Source organism: Maylandia zebra, linkage group LG1, assembly GCF_041146795.1.
Source record: "Maylandia zebra isolate NMK-2024a linkage group LG1, Mzebra_GT3a, whole genome shotgun sequence".
Taxonomy (NCBI): Eukaryota; Metazoa; Chordata; class Actinopteri; order Cichliformes; family Cichlidae; genus Maylandia; species Maylandia zebra.
In genome coordinates this window covers 8,214,380-8,230,395 of record NC_135167.1, presented here as the reverse complement: position 1 = coordinate 8,230,395, position 16,016 = coordinate 8,214,380, and the positions used below count along the sequence as shown (strand labels likewise).

The 16,016-nt window shown below is 38.6% G+C and overlaps 1 protein-coding gene across 3 annotated transcripts; it reads left to right on the top strand.

Moving 5' to 3' along the window:
* The first annotated feature begins 186 nt into the window (after positions 1 to 186).
* On the top strand, positions 187 to 14,922 carry ulk3 (unc-51 like kinase 3). Of its 3 annotated transcripts, XR_013093295.1 has the most exons (18): positions 187 to 293; positions 861 to 1,003; positions 2,020 to 2,160; positions 2,769 to 2,889; positions 3,116 to 3,211; positions 3,333 to 3,476; positions 4,188 to 4,270; positions 5,573 to 5,728; positions 5,896 to 6,001; positions 6,143 to 6,183; positions 6,380 to 6,482; positions 7,218 to 7,282; positions 7,604 to 7,682; positions 9,151 to 9,191; positions 11,414 to 11,461; positions 11,593 to 11,656; positions 13,792 to 13,946; positions 14,057 to 14,922. XR_013093295.1 is itself a non-coding variant. In XM_004539725.4 (17 exons), the coding sequence occupies exons 2-17, from the start codon at positions 899 to 901 to the stop codon at positions 13,806 to 13,808; spliced, it is 1,410 nt and encodes a 469-aa protein (XP_004539782.3). In that variant the 5' UTR covers positions 187 to 293; positions 861 to 898; the 3' UTR covers positions 13,809 to 14,922. The 3 variants fall into 3 exon arrangements, 2 of the variants coding, with proteins under 2 accessions (XP_004539782.3, XP_076730610.1); XM_004539725.4 differs by having other exon boundaries at positions 13,792 to 14,922; XM_076874495.1 differs by having other exon boundaries at positions 252 to 293; positions 819 to 1,003; positions 13,792 to 14,922.
* Positions 14,923 to 16,016: the final 1,094 nt, after the last annotated feature.

Below are 16,016 nucleotides of genomic sequence, written 5' to 3'. Positions count from 1 at the left end.
AAAAAGGATTTATTCAGTTTTAAGCAGATCTTTTAACTGATCTCCTCGAGAAGTGAGTAATATTTTTGTGGGTGTTACAATTCTAATTTCCTAGTATACTAAACCGCTATCAAAAACGACTTTTTCATAGAAAGCCATCGCTCCCTTGACTTGCAGTAACGGAGTATCAACACTAGGAGGCAGTAACATATTTTTAATACGTGTTGACGTCAGCTGCTGTACAGCATGAGACAGTCTAACAGCAGGGATGTAAACAGTACTTTCCTCATTCATATGCTGCGGCTGGCCTACAGGTTCGTGACAGATATTTCCTGGTCCATTTGTTATTTTTGTGTGAACCAGGAAACCTGTATATACTCTGTGTTTAATCCGGGCATTGGTTTACTTCGAGTACATCTAGTGGCTGTGTACATACTAGCATAATGTAAAAGTGCTAAGTTAGCTTGCTAGAACTTCTGAAGCTAACAGGGTAAACAGGAATGTGTGCACTTTTAAAGAAAAAAAACTGTTTACGGTTCTTTTGTGTATTAGGATGATAAATACTTGCTAGACGAGCATTCATTAGCCTGTCTGAAATTCGGCATGAATTCAGGATACAACAACCGAAAGTAAACTGAAGCTATAGTCTTCACCAAACTATTGATTTGCCTGCCTGGATAGAGAAGAATAAGTGACGCCAACTCAATAAAATGTTTATACTATAAACATGTATTTGATAGAATATTTGAAATACGCTTTATTGCAATAGTTTTGAAGCGATATGGCTGTGGTCAGACTGACGACTTTCCCTTCCTTCTCTTCGTGCTGGTTAAAATTAGGTATTTGGTATTAACAGGCAGCATATCGATCTTAAATTCCAGCTTAGATCTGTGTGGGAGAATCTCATGCTGGTGGCAACATGGCATCAACTTCCAGCTTTGCTCCTCCAAAACTGTCAGACTTTATTCTCACAGAGCGGCTGGGCAGTGGTACATATGCTACAGTCTACAAAGCCTACAGGAAGGTGAGTTAATCTGTGATATGTAAATGTGGGTATTATTAGTCATTTTGATTATATACCACACATTTTACATTCCTAATTCTTTCTGCATTTAAGGCTCACACAGAGTATGTTATGCACTATGCATAATAATGTCAAAAAGAAAGTTTAGACAGGTGTCCATGCAACCCTGCGCATTTGATTAATTGATCATCTGCAAGTGTGACAACTTCTAAAAAAGCTGAGATTTTTTAGAAGTGGTCACCTCAACTCTAACTGAATTTCCTGAACTCCGAGTCCTAGCCTAACAGAGGCCTAGCCTAACTCCAAAAGCCTCAGCTAGCATGTTAAATGTTCAAGTTCATGATGGTAAAGTTAGAAAAAGGCGGAATAATATGGCTTGCTAAGAGGGGTTATCAGGAGAAAAGTTCTTATCTCTCAAATCAACATGGCACATAACAAATCAAAAGACTTCTGAAACAATGTCCTTTGGACAGACAAAGCCATAGTGGAGATGTTTGGCTATAATGTACAGCCCCTACTTAGCAAAAATACAGCATATCAACACAAACACCTGCCAACTGTCAACAACATTAGTGGAGTGGTAATTTGGGCTTGTTTTTCAGCCACAGGATCTCGGCACCAATATTGTAGAGTAAAATGCGAGGCTATTTGACTGATAGTTAAAGCATTGTCTTAATTTGGTCACGAATGGTTGAAAAAGAAAAGAAGCAAGATTTTGGAATGGTCCAGTTAATGTCCAGAGCTCAACCCGATTTAAAAGCGTGGCAAGACCTTAAGAGAGCTGAATATAAATTAATTTCTACAAACTTCAGTTAACTAAAACTACACTGTAAAGGAGAGTGGGCCAAAATTCTTCCATAATGTGAGAAACTGTAGTCATGCAGAAAACGGTCACAAGTCATTGCTGCTGAAGTTGGTTCTGTGGACTTTTTAGTCATGGAGCGTACTTGATTTCTCAAATGACTATGCAGTCCTGTTAAAACCTTTTTTTGTTTGTTTGTTTGTTTGTTTTGCAGGGGAACAGTCGAGAGGTGGTTGCAGTTAAAGTAGTTGGAAAGAAGACTCTTAACAAGGCTTCCACAGAAAATCTGCTCACAGAGATTGAAATCCTAAAGACTGTGCGCCATCCTCATATAGTGCAGCTGAAAGACTTCCAGGTTAGCTCATACATGTGTTTTAGTATAGCTGGTACTTATGCAAGGTTTTTTTTTTGATGAGCAGAGTTTTGTGTCCCATATTATCTGTCTGGCTTTTTAATAACTGTTCATCTAGTTCAGGAATATAAGGGCGGGAGCTTCTCCCAGCTGTTGTAGGGTGAGAAGCAGGATACACCCTGGACCAGTTGCAGCAATCTCCCAAAATAAAAATAAAAAAATACTGTAAATAATATTTGTGGTACTTAAAAAAATCAATAAAATAGGAAAAAGGAACAGAAAGGCACTAGACCCATATTATTATATAAACTTTTCCCAGATTAAATAATAAATTGTTTTAAAACATTTTGTTATTTACAATATTGTGTTTACTATATTTGCACCTTTTTCTACATTAATTGTTTGGATATCACTTTCTATATAATTTTCTATATAAATTTTTTATATAATTTCTCTCTTGTTTATATGTTTTTTTCCTGTTTTCTTCTTTTTTAGCTGATATTTATGTTTTTAAAACATTAAGAAAGATATTAACGAAATAAATGTGAAATAAAACTAATACTCTTGCTTCGACTCTGTCCCTCAGTGTCTGAACTTTTCTTTTTCATCAGTGGGATGCTGAAAATATTTACTTGATTCTTGAATGGTGTTCTGGTGGCGATCTCTCCTGCTTCATTCGCAGTCGCAGGATTTTACCTGAGAGTGTGACTCGGCGCTTCCTGCAGCAGATTGGTGGGTGATTCCCATTTCAAACAATATTGCTGAAGTTTTATGTGAATGTTTTTGATGAGAGACTTGTTTGAAAGCAATCAGCATGAAGCAGGTTTTTACATACCCGTTTTAGGAAGTCTGGAAATTAAATCCAATTCGAAAACTTTTTCAGCTGTGCATACTTGTTTGTGGAATAAAATTGCATTCATATTCTATCCTGAGCTATTACATCTGTCCACAAAAACAGCTTGTGCCCTCCAGTTTCTTCATGAGCGAAATATCTCACACCTGGATTTGAAACCCCAGAATATTCTGCTCAGCGGCTCTATCCTGAAACTAGCAGGTGATCACATGCACTCACTAAACAACAAGCACGGGAAGCTAATGTTTTACTGTAAACATGCCAACTGGTAGAGAATAAACAGATAGTTTCAGATGTAATTTACTTCCTAATTTGCCCACAGATTTTGGTTTTGCACAATACATGTCCCCATGGGACGAGCAGAGTGTCCTGAGAGGTTCTCCTCTCTACATGGCTCCTGAGATGGTGTGCCGTCGGCAGTATGACTCCAGGGTGGATCTGTGGTCTGTAGGAGTTATTCTCTATGGCAAGTACTGCGTGTTCACATATTTTATCTCTTGTGAATGTGAAATGCCATCAACATGAAGAATACTTTGCTTCATTTGTCACTTGTAATGCATTTGTGTTAGACATCTTGGCAACTAATGTGGTTCTGGGTACACAGAATCTGGTGTAATCTGTCCTGTGCCATGTTGTGTGTCTCACTTCTGACAGTAATTTATAATATCTTGACACCACTCCTTTTCCAGCAATAAAAGGCTAATCAGCTGACTGACCCTGCAGGCTTGAAAGAGCTCACTCAGTAGGCTAAAAGTAGAATTGAACTATTAATCATCAAGTGACAGAGTGGTGAAGAGCCCTTTATGGGTTTTTAGTGCAGTAATTGTGCAATAATATTGTAATAGCACACAGCAGTAACGTGTGCTATCGGTGTGACACTGTACAGTGCAAAATGAAAAGAATATTTTATATTATGTGCTTTTTAGAAAAGCTAAGTAGAATTAATTTAATTTTTCATTTGCACAGAATTTTTCAATAAAATCCAACATTCAAGTTGTTGATTGTTTTAATATCTATCTGTCTATCTGTCTGTCTATCTGTGTATCTGTGTGCAAGAGTTTATTAAGATTGCTCAGTTGAATCACTTTCTTTATTTTTTTTATTATGAAGTACTCAGTAATTATTGCATAATTATTCTTTTGTAATAATCTACTGCCCATTGTTTTTGTGCACACAGAGGCATTGTTTGGCAGAGCACCATTTGCATCAAAGTCATATGCTGAATTAGAGGAGAAGATCAGGAGCAACCAACCTATTGAAGTAAGTTATGAGCAATCTGGTGAATGTGTTAGAAAAACTTGAATTGCACTGGTTATGAGCAAATGTGCAAATGACAATGACTATTCCAACTATGGATGTAGAAATCCTGCTGAATGCTATAGTTATGTTTCTTATGTTTATAAAAATTGCTCGTCAGTATGCAAAGGCACAAATTTAAGCATTTCATTTTGTTACATTTGTACAGTATCTCCATAGTATATTGGGGTTGATCAGGTTTTCCAGATTGATATGTATCATTACATCTTCTTCAAATTAGATAGCATAGTAATAATTTCCTAACAGTAAATCTGAAATATGCTGTAGGTGGCCTGTGTAGAAAACACAACAGTTGCAAGTATTTTTCTCCCATGTACTGGATTTAACCACTAGATGGCAAACTATTCCACTCAAGAGGAACCAGCAATTGAAGCTCTACTGAAACATGACTGGTCCTCTTAAATCACCTACAACATTCAAGACAATCTGAAATGTCTCTTCTAGGAAGCTGAAGAACATGAACTTTTAAATGATGAGAAATAATAAAAGATACTAGATGAATTTGAGTGAAATAAACATCAAGACAGCAGCATAAGCTGTTTGTTTATTCCCTAAATAAATGTTATCCTCTCTTAGCTTCATTCCATACTTTTACTCTTCTCATTTGTCCTCTCCTGCAGTGATTCTGTGGTCTACTCCAGAGTTTGACAAATACTGATTTAAGAGGGCAGTCTGGGACTGAAAACTGTGTTTACATACAGAAAACAAGGGCTTGTGATCTCTTAAAAAAGAGACAGAGAGAGATAATTAATTAAATGGCTTAGTAACTAATAACTCTATTTGTGTCTTTGTCCTATTTTTTGCCACATGCGCAAACCACATTAGGCTTAAGATTGGAAGAATTATCAAGAAAACATGTGCTTGTTTTACCCTTTCTTTAATGGAGACAAGAAAAGGGGAAAGAGGGGCGGAATGACGTGCAGCAAAGGTCCCATGACAGTAATGAAACCCTCTGTCCAGCCTTTGTACGTGATGGGCTACTGGGGCATCCGCGATCCGTGCACTTTAATGTTGGAGGACTTTCAAAACACTAGGATTCTTGAATCAGACATTAGTCTTAGACTTAATTGATTGCATTAGCACATGGCCCATTATCCAGGGATTCACACAGAGAGTTTAAAGGTCATCTTTTGACAGAAAGTAGCAACGTGAGACCAGAGGGTCTGTGGTAACAATGTGCTGTCCTTTTTCCTTGTATCACCATGCCGATTGGATGCAATGCAATAAGGTTGTGTTTTGTATCAGCTCCCTCCCGGGGCCAGGGTATCCAAGGACTGCAGAGACCTTCTGTTGCGGCTGCTGGAGAGAAATCCAGATGCCCGGATTACCTTTGCAGAGTTCTTTACCCACCCTTTTGTGGATATGGAGCACATGCCAACTGCAGAAAGTATAGTGAAAGCGGTAAGAGACTAGGATTATTCCAGATTTTCAAGAAATATTTTGTATGTGACTGACTTTTATACATGCGTTTGTAGGTCTGTAAACATACTTTCGCTGTGTGGTGTTAATGAATAGACGTTTGTATCCGTTTCCAATCAGTAATACCACTTTCTGTTTCTTCTTTCCAGAAAAAGCTGGTCCTACAGGCCGTTCAGAAGGACCAGGAGGGGGAGAGGTCTGCAGCACTCTCGCTTTACTGCAGTGCTCTTGAGCACTTTGTCCCTGCTATTTATTGTAAGAGCAACAACCACCATAATATCCTGTCTATGACTTAAGGCCCACTATGATGCACTGTCTTTGTTCCAGCACAATAAACTGGCAAAGGAAACTCAATAAATGAAAAACCAACACATCTCTTTTCTTTGCCCTCCCTAGATGAAACAAATTGTCAACGTAAAGAGGCCCTCAGGCAAAAGGTAGGCCTGAAAACAGTCCTCACATTCACATGTGGATTGCCCTCTATTTTCAGTTGCTTTTTTCCCTATAATCCAGTGGCTCTCACTTGTAATGAATTCTTCTTTATGAAAACCATATGTGTGTATAGAGAGCATGAGAACCATATGTTGTGGTTGATGTAATTAAGTTAAATCAATGTAAGCGGCCTTTCCACAGGTCAGGCAGTATGTGTCCAGAGCTGAGGAGCTGAAAGCCCTGGTAGCTTCGGACAACAGGCTGAGCTTCGAGCAGGCGCGGACTTCCAGGGACATCCTCCGAGGTAAAGAAACAAAAAATAAAAATAAAAAACATACATCTCCGGGCAGAGGCTGAGGCACCACATGGCTCCCAAGCTGGATGTAGCCTGCTGTATTTTGTTTTACATAAGCACTGTGCTTGTTAATCAATATCCTATGTTTACACCACACATTATTACCAAGGCCACACACCAGTCTTTGCAGCCTTCATTCAAGCAACATGTCTGTGAAGTCCAGGTTCACTTAGTGCTGCACTATGAATCAAACTTGAGCCTTGTTTAGCCACACACTGTGTATCATTTTTCTTTTAACTTAGATCAAATAATTGGATGTTTACTTCAAAATGGGTTTTTGTAGAATAGCAAACATGCAAAGATGAAACATGTAAAACTTTAATCAGTATTAGAAGGAAAAAAATGTTCATTTCTCTTTGTCCTGGAGGTGAAATGTCTGTGAAGGTTTTCAGTCATCCAGGTCATCGTAGTCTAAAGAGCTTGGAAAGAAAAGTGTCTGGACTTATTTAGGTTTCTTGAAGACGTTTTACCTCTCATCGAGAAGCTTCTTCAGTCTGAAGCTCAAACAATTACTCAAATATATAACTAAACCACTGTGTCCACAATACAGTTTGTCATAAGATGCATCAATATTTCATGCTAATTTCAAAGTTCTGCATATGTTTCAGTAGAATGAGTTCTGCTGTGTGTCCATCTAAATTCAACAGCAATGCAAAGTAGTTTTCTGTTTTTCTTCATTTGCAGAAATGTCTAAAGATCAGCCACGTCTGCTAGCTGCTTTGGAGATGGCCTCTACTGCCATTGCTAAGGTTAGATGGGTTTATTGCGGGATGATGACATCACTGTAGTTACACATAAAGGCAAAGTGAAGTAAAGGCAATATAATGGAGAATAAGACCTAAGTGGAAGAGTAAAAAACCAAACCCTTCTCTTAGATTGATATCCAAACCACATCTTTTAAGCTCATTTGTGAACCAAACAAATGTTTGTTTGTTTTTTCAGTTTTGTGTCTGTTGTTTCAGCAGCCAACAAGAAGGGAATAAATTGTGTAGTAGTAGTAGTGGTGCTAGTTAGTTTTTAGTTACTTGATATACTGGCTTAAATAATTTCTGCCTAACTTTCCTGTATAGGAGGAGAGTGGATCAGATGACCTTGAGGCACTGGATATGTACCAGCAGTGTTTAGGAGAACTACTGTTGGGACTAGCAGGTAGACAAATACATTTCTTTCGTTATAACATCAGTTATTCAGATTTTTATAGATGTTGGTTGCTGAGCCACTTCACCGGTTCTTAAGGTAAGCTAAAGTGCTAAAGCATAGGGAATGCTGAAGTGTCACCAAAGACAATGAAACCATCTTGTAGTCCTCTATCTGGTACTTTCTCTGCACACTGAGACTGTAGCAGCTTTGTTCGTGTGTTTGCAAATATTTGGTACTAGAGAGAGAAAAATAAGAAAGATTTTGAAGAAAAATAATTTTAAAAGGCAGCTTGGCACTTAGAGTTATGTAAAGTGGGGTAATAATGAGTAGGCTAGGACTCAGAGTTCAGGAAATTCAGTTAGAGTTGAGGCTATAGCTAGGTCAAGAAATAGCTAAGGAAAAATGATCCTCAAGGGAAAGACGTTGGAGAGTGAATAAAGAGTAATTTAACTAGAATAAGAAAAGATACTAAACATGACAAAGGGTCTTTTAGAGAGGTGGATGCAAAGAAAGGGTGACCGGGGGAGAGTGAAAGGTAATCTGAAAGGGTGAAAGACAAGAGACTGTGAAACCACAGACTTGGAGAGAGATGGGGACACTTAGTATGACAGACAGAGTAACAGAAGAGACTCCAGTGACTCTGTCTGTGGCCTGGCGTCCATTAGGCTGGGTTCATGAGCTCATCTGGAAGATCAGCCCAATGGAAGAGGTGGAATAGAGTGATCCAGATGTGGCTTTGAGCTGGGATGAGACCCGTGCCAGCACCCTGTGTGTGGTATGAAAGCCTTGCCATCTGCTTCCCATTCAGACAGAACACTTCACTTATTTGTGTTTACACACTGGAAACAAACAAAAACTATTATCTTTCTAATAGACAAGAGCTCTAAGCATTCAGATACTGCTTTTGAAACAAATCTGGTCAATTAAAAAATACTGTTACTTTTTCACTTGAAATGGATATTAGTTTCTAAAGCTGTCTGAAGAAAATTTTTACACGTGTAGAATAACGCTGATAGCTTTTTTTTTTTCTTTTTTTTTTTAGATTTGTTATGCTATACTGGTTTAGTTGGTTGGTGAATGCAGTCCCAACCACCTTCTCTCTCCAGTGTCAGGGAGCCTTGTTGTGGCAGAGGATACCATGAGGAGTATAGTCGGGGGAAAAGATTGGTTCTTTGACTGTCTAGGAGCTCTTTGCCACACAGCTTTTCATCATGCCTAACTACCACAGACTCCTCTTTTTACTGCTCATCTCTCTCCATTTTCTGTGAGTCTTCTCTTTTGGATGGTAGTTGGTGAAAACACTGGCCTACATTAGAAACCATCCCATCTTGAACCTCACTAGTGAAATCCAGTCTTGTAGTTGACCTCTCCCAGAACAAACTAAGTAATTAGGTATTGGACTTCTCTCCTCCCTTCATCTCCTCATTATTTTCCTCATTATTCTTATGTCTTTTTTTTTCTCCTCTTGGTGAGCCAGCCGAGCCCCAGGGCCGCAGGAGGGAGCTGCTCCACAGCGAGGTGAGTGTGTGAGGAAGGGATTCTGGTTCAGTGCTCACAGTAGGAACGACAATCTCCTACCTCCACTGAGCCCTCAGCTGATCACCTTCCACAATACACACTCCATCACATAACCTGCAAGCATTTTTTCCACTCATCAAATACGATTTTGTTTTTGTTTTGTTTTTTGGTAAAGAACAAATAATATAATTCATCATCTATAGTTCCTGTAACATACCCATAGATCACTGTCCACGTAGATAATTGGATATCTTGTATTACCAGTGTGTCACGTGACCACTCTTGCAGAGGTACACATACTGACAAATTATCAGTTACATAAAGCTTTATGGTGCTTTTTTTTTGGTTTTACAATTTAAAAACTTTGCTAAAATTTAGCTAGATGTCTCATTCATAGACTATTGTTTTTTCTAATCCACTTCAGTTACTGTAGAGGCTGGAAAGCCTCTGTTGCAAAAGAGTAATGTCAACTTTAAAGTCAGTCAGCTAAAAATGAAATGTTTTTAAAAATGTGGGGATGTGATGAATCTAAAATGTCAAGAAGGTCAGCATCCATTTATTTATTTCTAATCTTCTTACACTTGCGAGAACCTGGGGGAATAATAGCCATGTTTTTCCAACATCCTCAACGAAGCTGAATAAAACCCTAAATTCTGCAATCCTGTAAGATTGCTTACTGTAACTTTGAGGAATTAGGATCCTGGATTCTTGCATTGATGAGGTGTTGTGTATGTCTGTTGGTAAAGCTCCGGAGTCTTTTGTTTTTGTGAAGATTGTTAATCCAGAAACTGATCCAACAACAGACAGCCATATTTCAACAACAAAGCCAAAAAAAAAGGGGGGGGGGGGGATTGAATGAGCCGTGTAGACCTCCCTATTTGAAGTTTTATGGGTGCTTGTCTTAAGTAAATTCAGCTGCGGCTGTAATAATCTAATGCAGCATTAGGGAGGCGAGTTTGGGGTATTAGATTGAAAGCATGTGTGTATGTGAGAACCTAAAAAAGCCAACACATGCTGCCATGGCTGGCCTCCATGTGCGTTCATATCTACTGTTGAGCACACTTTGGTCTCTCAAAGCTGTAATTCAATATTCTGGCTTCTCAGTAGTGAGTCATAGCTTGGATCTAGCTAGTGTATGTTGACATAGTGTCATTATGGCTGAGCATACATGGGATCTCTTTGTCTTGTAGCCTTTGTTGGTAATAAAATTTCTGCAAGTTATCAGCATGCCCCATATACTTTGCTTACCCGTGTAGATTTGTTCCACATTTATTGTAGTTGGTGATTAAAGGGATTGTGATTAAAGTTTTGTGGCTACATAAGGTTGGGGTCAGAGCCGGATACTAAAAACCTGTGGTCAGAATGATTATTTGGCTCCAAAGATTGGTGTTTTAAAGGGACATTATGGACGTCATCAATTTAGGTCTCCCGTCATTACGATCCTCAGATGTTACTTCAGTAAGACCTGAGAGAGCTGGCTTTAAATTGTGACAAAGTGGGGGTACAACTAGGTATTAGGTGCAGCCAAAAACCTTCATGATCACCAAAGGACTGATTACCACAGTAAAGAGCATCCTCGAGCCTTGTGATGACAGCAGTTACCGCTTGCACGTGTGTGCCATATGAAATCTTTTCAAAAAATAGAAATACTAAGTTGCAGAGATGATTGGTTTGATCTGATTTAATTCAGGTTTTGCCAACATGCATCCAGAATTTATTGTTTGTTTGTTTGTTTTATGCACAAAAACAGCACAGTGTAGAGTAAATAATAAATAAAATACATAATACACAACAAAAAACAATTAACCATCTGTATACTTCACTTAAAGGCAATTAAGTCACAATAAAATGTAAAAAATTAGACTATATGGTCATACTGGAAGCTGTCTGAGAATTACTAGTGTTATGTAACCACAAACTACAGCTGAGGGTTGTACTAATGTGTTTTGTTTTACAGCCTTTTGATAACAAAGAAGACTTTTTATTAAAAACCAGAGAAAAGGGGGATCACTGAAGTCTAGGAACTATGAATATCTGTACAATCTGTTATCTCATCTACTATGGGATGGATTATATTTTAACTAGTCAGCCTTGCTTCTGGATTCATGCTGCAGGCACAGTTAAAATCCTGAGTAGAAAACATGTTTAAAATGAAAGCCACTGTGCCTGTGTTGTAACTGTGTATCTGTTACCAAATTTATTGGAATTTTGTATCTCATCAGATTAAAAGCCTCATGAGCAGAGCTGAATACCTCAAAAAGCATATTAAGGTAAGCATGCACTCCTTCAGCGTACATTCAAGTGAAGGAGAAGAAAGACCCCAGACTGTATGAGAAAACATTTGATTTACAAAAAAAACAGAGGCAAGGATCTTAAGATACATGTTTTGTTAATTTTTCAGATGCAGGAGACTCAAAGGGACGTTTCTCTGGATCGAGAATCTCTCGCAGAATCCGTCAGAAGTTGTGAGTCTCCCTGTTGTGTTGTGTAATCATTACTTTGCCCTTAAATGTGTTTTTACTTTTTTGATTTTACCTTGCAGCCATTCTGATAAGTAGCTACAGTATATGTAGTGTTAGTGAGGGGATGTGGTGGAAGTTGCTGTAGGTGAGGAACACACATCTCAAGTTGCAATGAAATGTCCTTTCACTGAAGTTTTTTCCACTAGTAAAATATGAGCCATTCTGTTGCTGCTCTGGCCGCCCTGCTGGGCTCCCTGACTCTTTCATTTTATTTCCATGCAGCCCTGTCCTCCCGTATAGCCTATATTGTGAAAGTGAGACATATTCAAAGAAAAAAATAATAACTTTAAAAAATCTAAACTCGAAACTTCTATTTAAGGGTTGCTTTTTGTTCCTTTTGTGTCGCTACATGTCAAACGTCTCCACAAAGTTAAGTTTTAATATCTGCAAATTTCTGTAGTGGTAACCTTTGTAGACAAAACCTAATTCCTCATATTTTCTAAGCTCTGCTCCTAGATGGATAGTAAATACTTAAAGTCGGGACAATATCCTGTTCTCCGCTAGGGATTCCTGGGGAGTTATGAATTTAAAAAAGAAAAAAAGACAGGAACGGGGGAAGGCAACTGATGACTGTAGAGGCCGTTTAAGTTTCATGAAGAATGTGGCTTCTTATTCTGCTGGTGTTATTTTAATAAAACCACACCACAGTCAGCCTGGCTGGCACTAATCCAACAGTAGCTGTAGTAGAGAGGGTCGCAGCTACGCCCAAGTCTGTCTGGTGACCTTAGACTACACCAACATAAGCATAACCAACTTTTGCTGAGAACTGAGATCTCTAAACTCCTCTAAAAAATCACATGTCAGACTGTCTTGGTAGTCCATGTACAGCACCTTTCCCTTACAAGCCTGGAGCCCTGAATATTTAAACTGGCATCATATGCATGATCAGTGTAGCCCAGCAGGGGATAGAAATGAAGGTCTTGGCAGATGAATATCTGATAACTCCATTTACATAAAGGTTTATTTATGGAAAAGGACTGGACATGTTCTGTTTGGCTCATGCAGCAACAAACAATAAAAGAGGACTCGCATCTCCTCCAAGGTCACGATTTAGTGTGTTTACAAAATTAATTATATTTTATCAGTGTCAGTGGCTGTTTGTACTGGCTTTGTTCAAAGATGAGTTGGCTTAGAGCTGTAACACCTCAGAAGAAGATTGTTATAGAAAATAATTCAAAGCTTCTTTTGTTACCCTGATGCAGAAAATGTCAGCAAGAAAAAAAAAATACACAAACAAGTATAAGCAATTGGATTTTCATGGAAAAATCTGAAACATGGGGATCATGCCAGAATTCTGATGCAGGCCTAATAAGCATAGAGTACATTTTATTCTAAATGCAGATGATTATTAGTTTCTGTCACTGCTATAACATCAGTATTAAAATCACAAGAAGAGTATACATATACTGCAAACTACATATACTATTTGGTGGGATGCCAGTCTGTCTATGCTGGAGAGTGGACAGGAGACGACACACTAAAGCACTTTTCACACATGCACTGCAGCCCTGGACTCTCCTAAGTATTACCTAACAGAGACGCATGTGAGGACTTGAATATCTGATGCAGTCAATTCGGACATTAGCTGGTCTTTAATCTGCCTGTACTTTCATTAAAGTTTCACAATTGAATTTAGATTCAGAAAACTGATTGATGAAGTGATATCTACGTAGTGTAACGGTGATTGCTAATTATGCAGTGGCACAGACAGAACACCTGGGCTGCTGATGTGCACTTCTGTACACAGCAGGAGAAGGAGAAAGACATCACATTTAAGCTCATAGGTAGTAACACAAACGCGCATTAAGTTAGATAATTAATTTATAAATAAACTTTAAATGTTTATAAAGAGTTGTTTTTATAAAAATGTTGAAGATGTTTAGTCTAACACACTGTTTTCCTTTAATCAGTCGAAATGAATAACATAAAAGTTTCCTAAGCAACTCTGGAAAATATTCTTCATCTTTTTGGATGCCAGATGTGTTTACCGAACCCTTAGAGAATAATTATTTCAAATGTTGTAGGAAATGTGTTGTAATCTTGAAAAAGTGGAGCTTGACACATTTCTGTCTTCTCAGCCTGCTGTTTGCAGTAAACAGGACAGCCACCGTGGGAAGACTGGAACTCCTCGGCTGTCTGTCAGTGTACAGGTTGGACACAGAGCCTTCACCTGACCAGCTTTCTGCTGTAGCCAAATCACACCACATCCTAACCAACTGAGTACACTATCTGGGTGGGATATTGCACTTGCCAGCCAAATGTGGTCAATGTTTTGGCTGATGCTGTAAAGTTTTTACATGAAATGATTGGACAGGTAGTGAACTTCTGTTTATTATTTTTCAGGAAAAAAAAAGTTGGCTGGTAAGAAACTCTTGAATTTTGGATTTGCACACTGCTGAATGTGAAAGTTCCCTGTTCTTTACACTGTTGTTGCCCTGCTTAGCCCGAATCCCCTCCTACTGACACACCATTGATATGTAAATGGTGGACAGCTTGTATGACAATACAACACTGTCACGGCAACACGCAACTGGCACTGTTGCATTTTGGTTTGGTGTAGAACATTCAAATGTATTTGAAGTTTAACTAAACCTGCGAAAAACTGAAAATACAGATGTTTCAAAAGCATTTTCAGCAAATAGTATAGATGATGTGTACGATATATGATATAGAGGCCTGTACAAACAGCTACATACTACTCCGCACCCCCCTTTTCCCCCCACTGCCTTTACTGTGGGTGAACCACAGGCTCACCATGCTCTCTCCACTGATGGAGTTCTCTCCACCGCTATGAGGGGAAAACTGGAGAGGTGCGGCCTCTGCCTTATTTACACTAGACATGCATTTTCTTAGGTTTGGCACTGGCTTTAGATTTGAGGGATACACTGAGTTGTGGAGTTCAAGTAAAGCCTTCATAACTGGGCCTCTGTGAAACGGTAAAAAACTTAATAGATGGTGGCAAGCCAATGATCCTCGCTGTTGTAGGTCTTCACGGACCGTTTAGATTTCATTTATTTGAATATTCCAAAAGGGAGCTTTAATACAATTATCAAAAATATTATACTGTATGTTTGTTTGCAAGATTTTCATTCTGCTGTACTGTTTCATTATTTAATTTCTTTATACAGTGTGAATTTTAATATGTATTTATTAAATGACAAATCACAAATGACAGTTCTGTCTCAAAATAAAATCACAATCTTTAAAAATTGTGCAGTCTGAAGTTTTGTCAGCAGCACGTCGCAAACACTCATTTTTCAGAATCTTTGCAAAGATTTATTTGTCTTCGTGTGAACAGCGCTCCTGGTTCCTCACCACCGTCATCATCTGGAAGTGCGCTCTGTAGAAACAGCTGGCTCGTGTCCACGAGGGGTGGAGACAGGGAGGCAGGGAAGGGAAAAGTAAGAATACTTGTTAATAATATGATTCATGAGATGAGATAACGGATTCAATAAAATGTCACAAAAACTGGAGAATGGTGAGGAATTTATTTCATCTGCATAATCTCTTTTGCCAAGAATGCTACGTCCAGGTTTTTTCACAAAATTATGTCAGTTGAAGACCTAACATGATAGATCCACATTTTTATTCTGTGAAGCTTTGGCTTACTGTTATCTTTTTTGGAAAAGTAAAATGATTGTCCCACTCACCCCCAAAATAAGATTTTTGCCTCTTTGGGGGGAAAACAAGGCCTGTCTTACAAAGTGAAAGTTCGGAGTTTGAAAGATGTGTTTACCATGCAGTTTCCAGTGAAACACAGTACTGCTCCATTAATGGAAATGCATGAATCTGTGTGTGTGTGTTTTTCATTTATGCTAAACTCTAAAAGCCAAGATATTTTGATTTCCACAGTTCTTTGATTATTCTTTTTTTATTTCTGTCACGTTCGCTTTTTCCAACTTATTTCCAATATTAAATTGCCCATTTAAAAACTGGATCAGTAGATCAAAAGACAAAGTTTTGTGAAAATCGGAAAGAGATGTATTTTGATATCTTAAAAAACTGCAGCTGTGGTTGTCATAGGTTTACGAGCGGTCTTCAAAACCAGGACTCAGATTAATGTTTGTTTTCTGTGCTCTCATTTAGCTAATAACAATCACCTGGTCATGCCAGGTGTAAATCAGTACCAGACCGTATGGTTAGAGCAGAAACAGCATGGCCCCGAAGCAACGGGATGAAGAACCATTGGGTGATGAGTTTGTGGCTGTGCTATGGAGGGGGCTGTAATTGGCTGTCGGTGCCCGTGGTGTTGGCTCAGTTTCTTTGCTTTAATCATAGCGCGAGCATGTTGCTGCCAGGAAAA

Excerpts from the sequence above, each read along its gene's own strand:
- ulk3 (XM_004539725.4), top strand. The coding sequence starts at position 899 with ATGGCATCAACTTCCAGCTTTGCTCCTCCAAAACTGTCAGACTTTATT. Across the intron at positions 2,161-2,768 it reads TGCAGCTGAAAGACTTCCAG|TGGGATGCTGAAAATATTTA; the intron begins GTTAGCTCATAC and ends CTTTTTCATCAG. Across the intron at positions 2,890-3,115 it reads GCGCTTCCTGCAGCAGATTG|CTTGTGCCCTCCAGTTTCTT; the intron begins GTGGGTGATTCC and ends CCACAAAAACAG.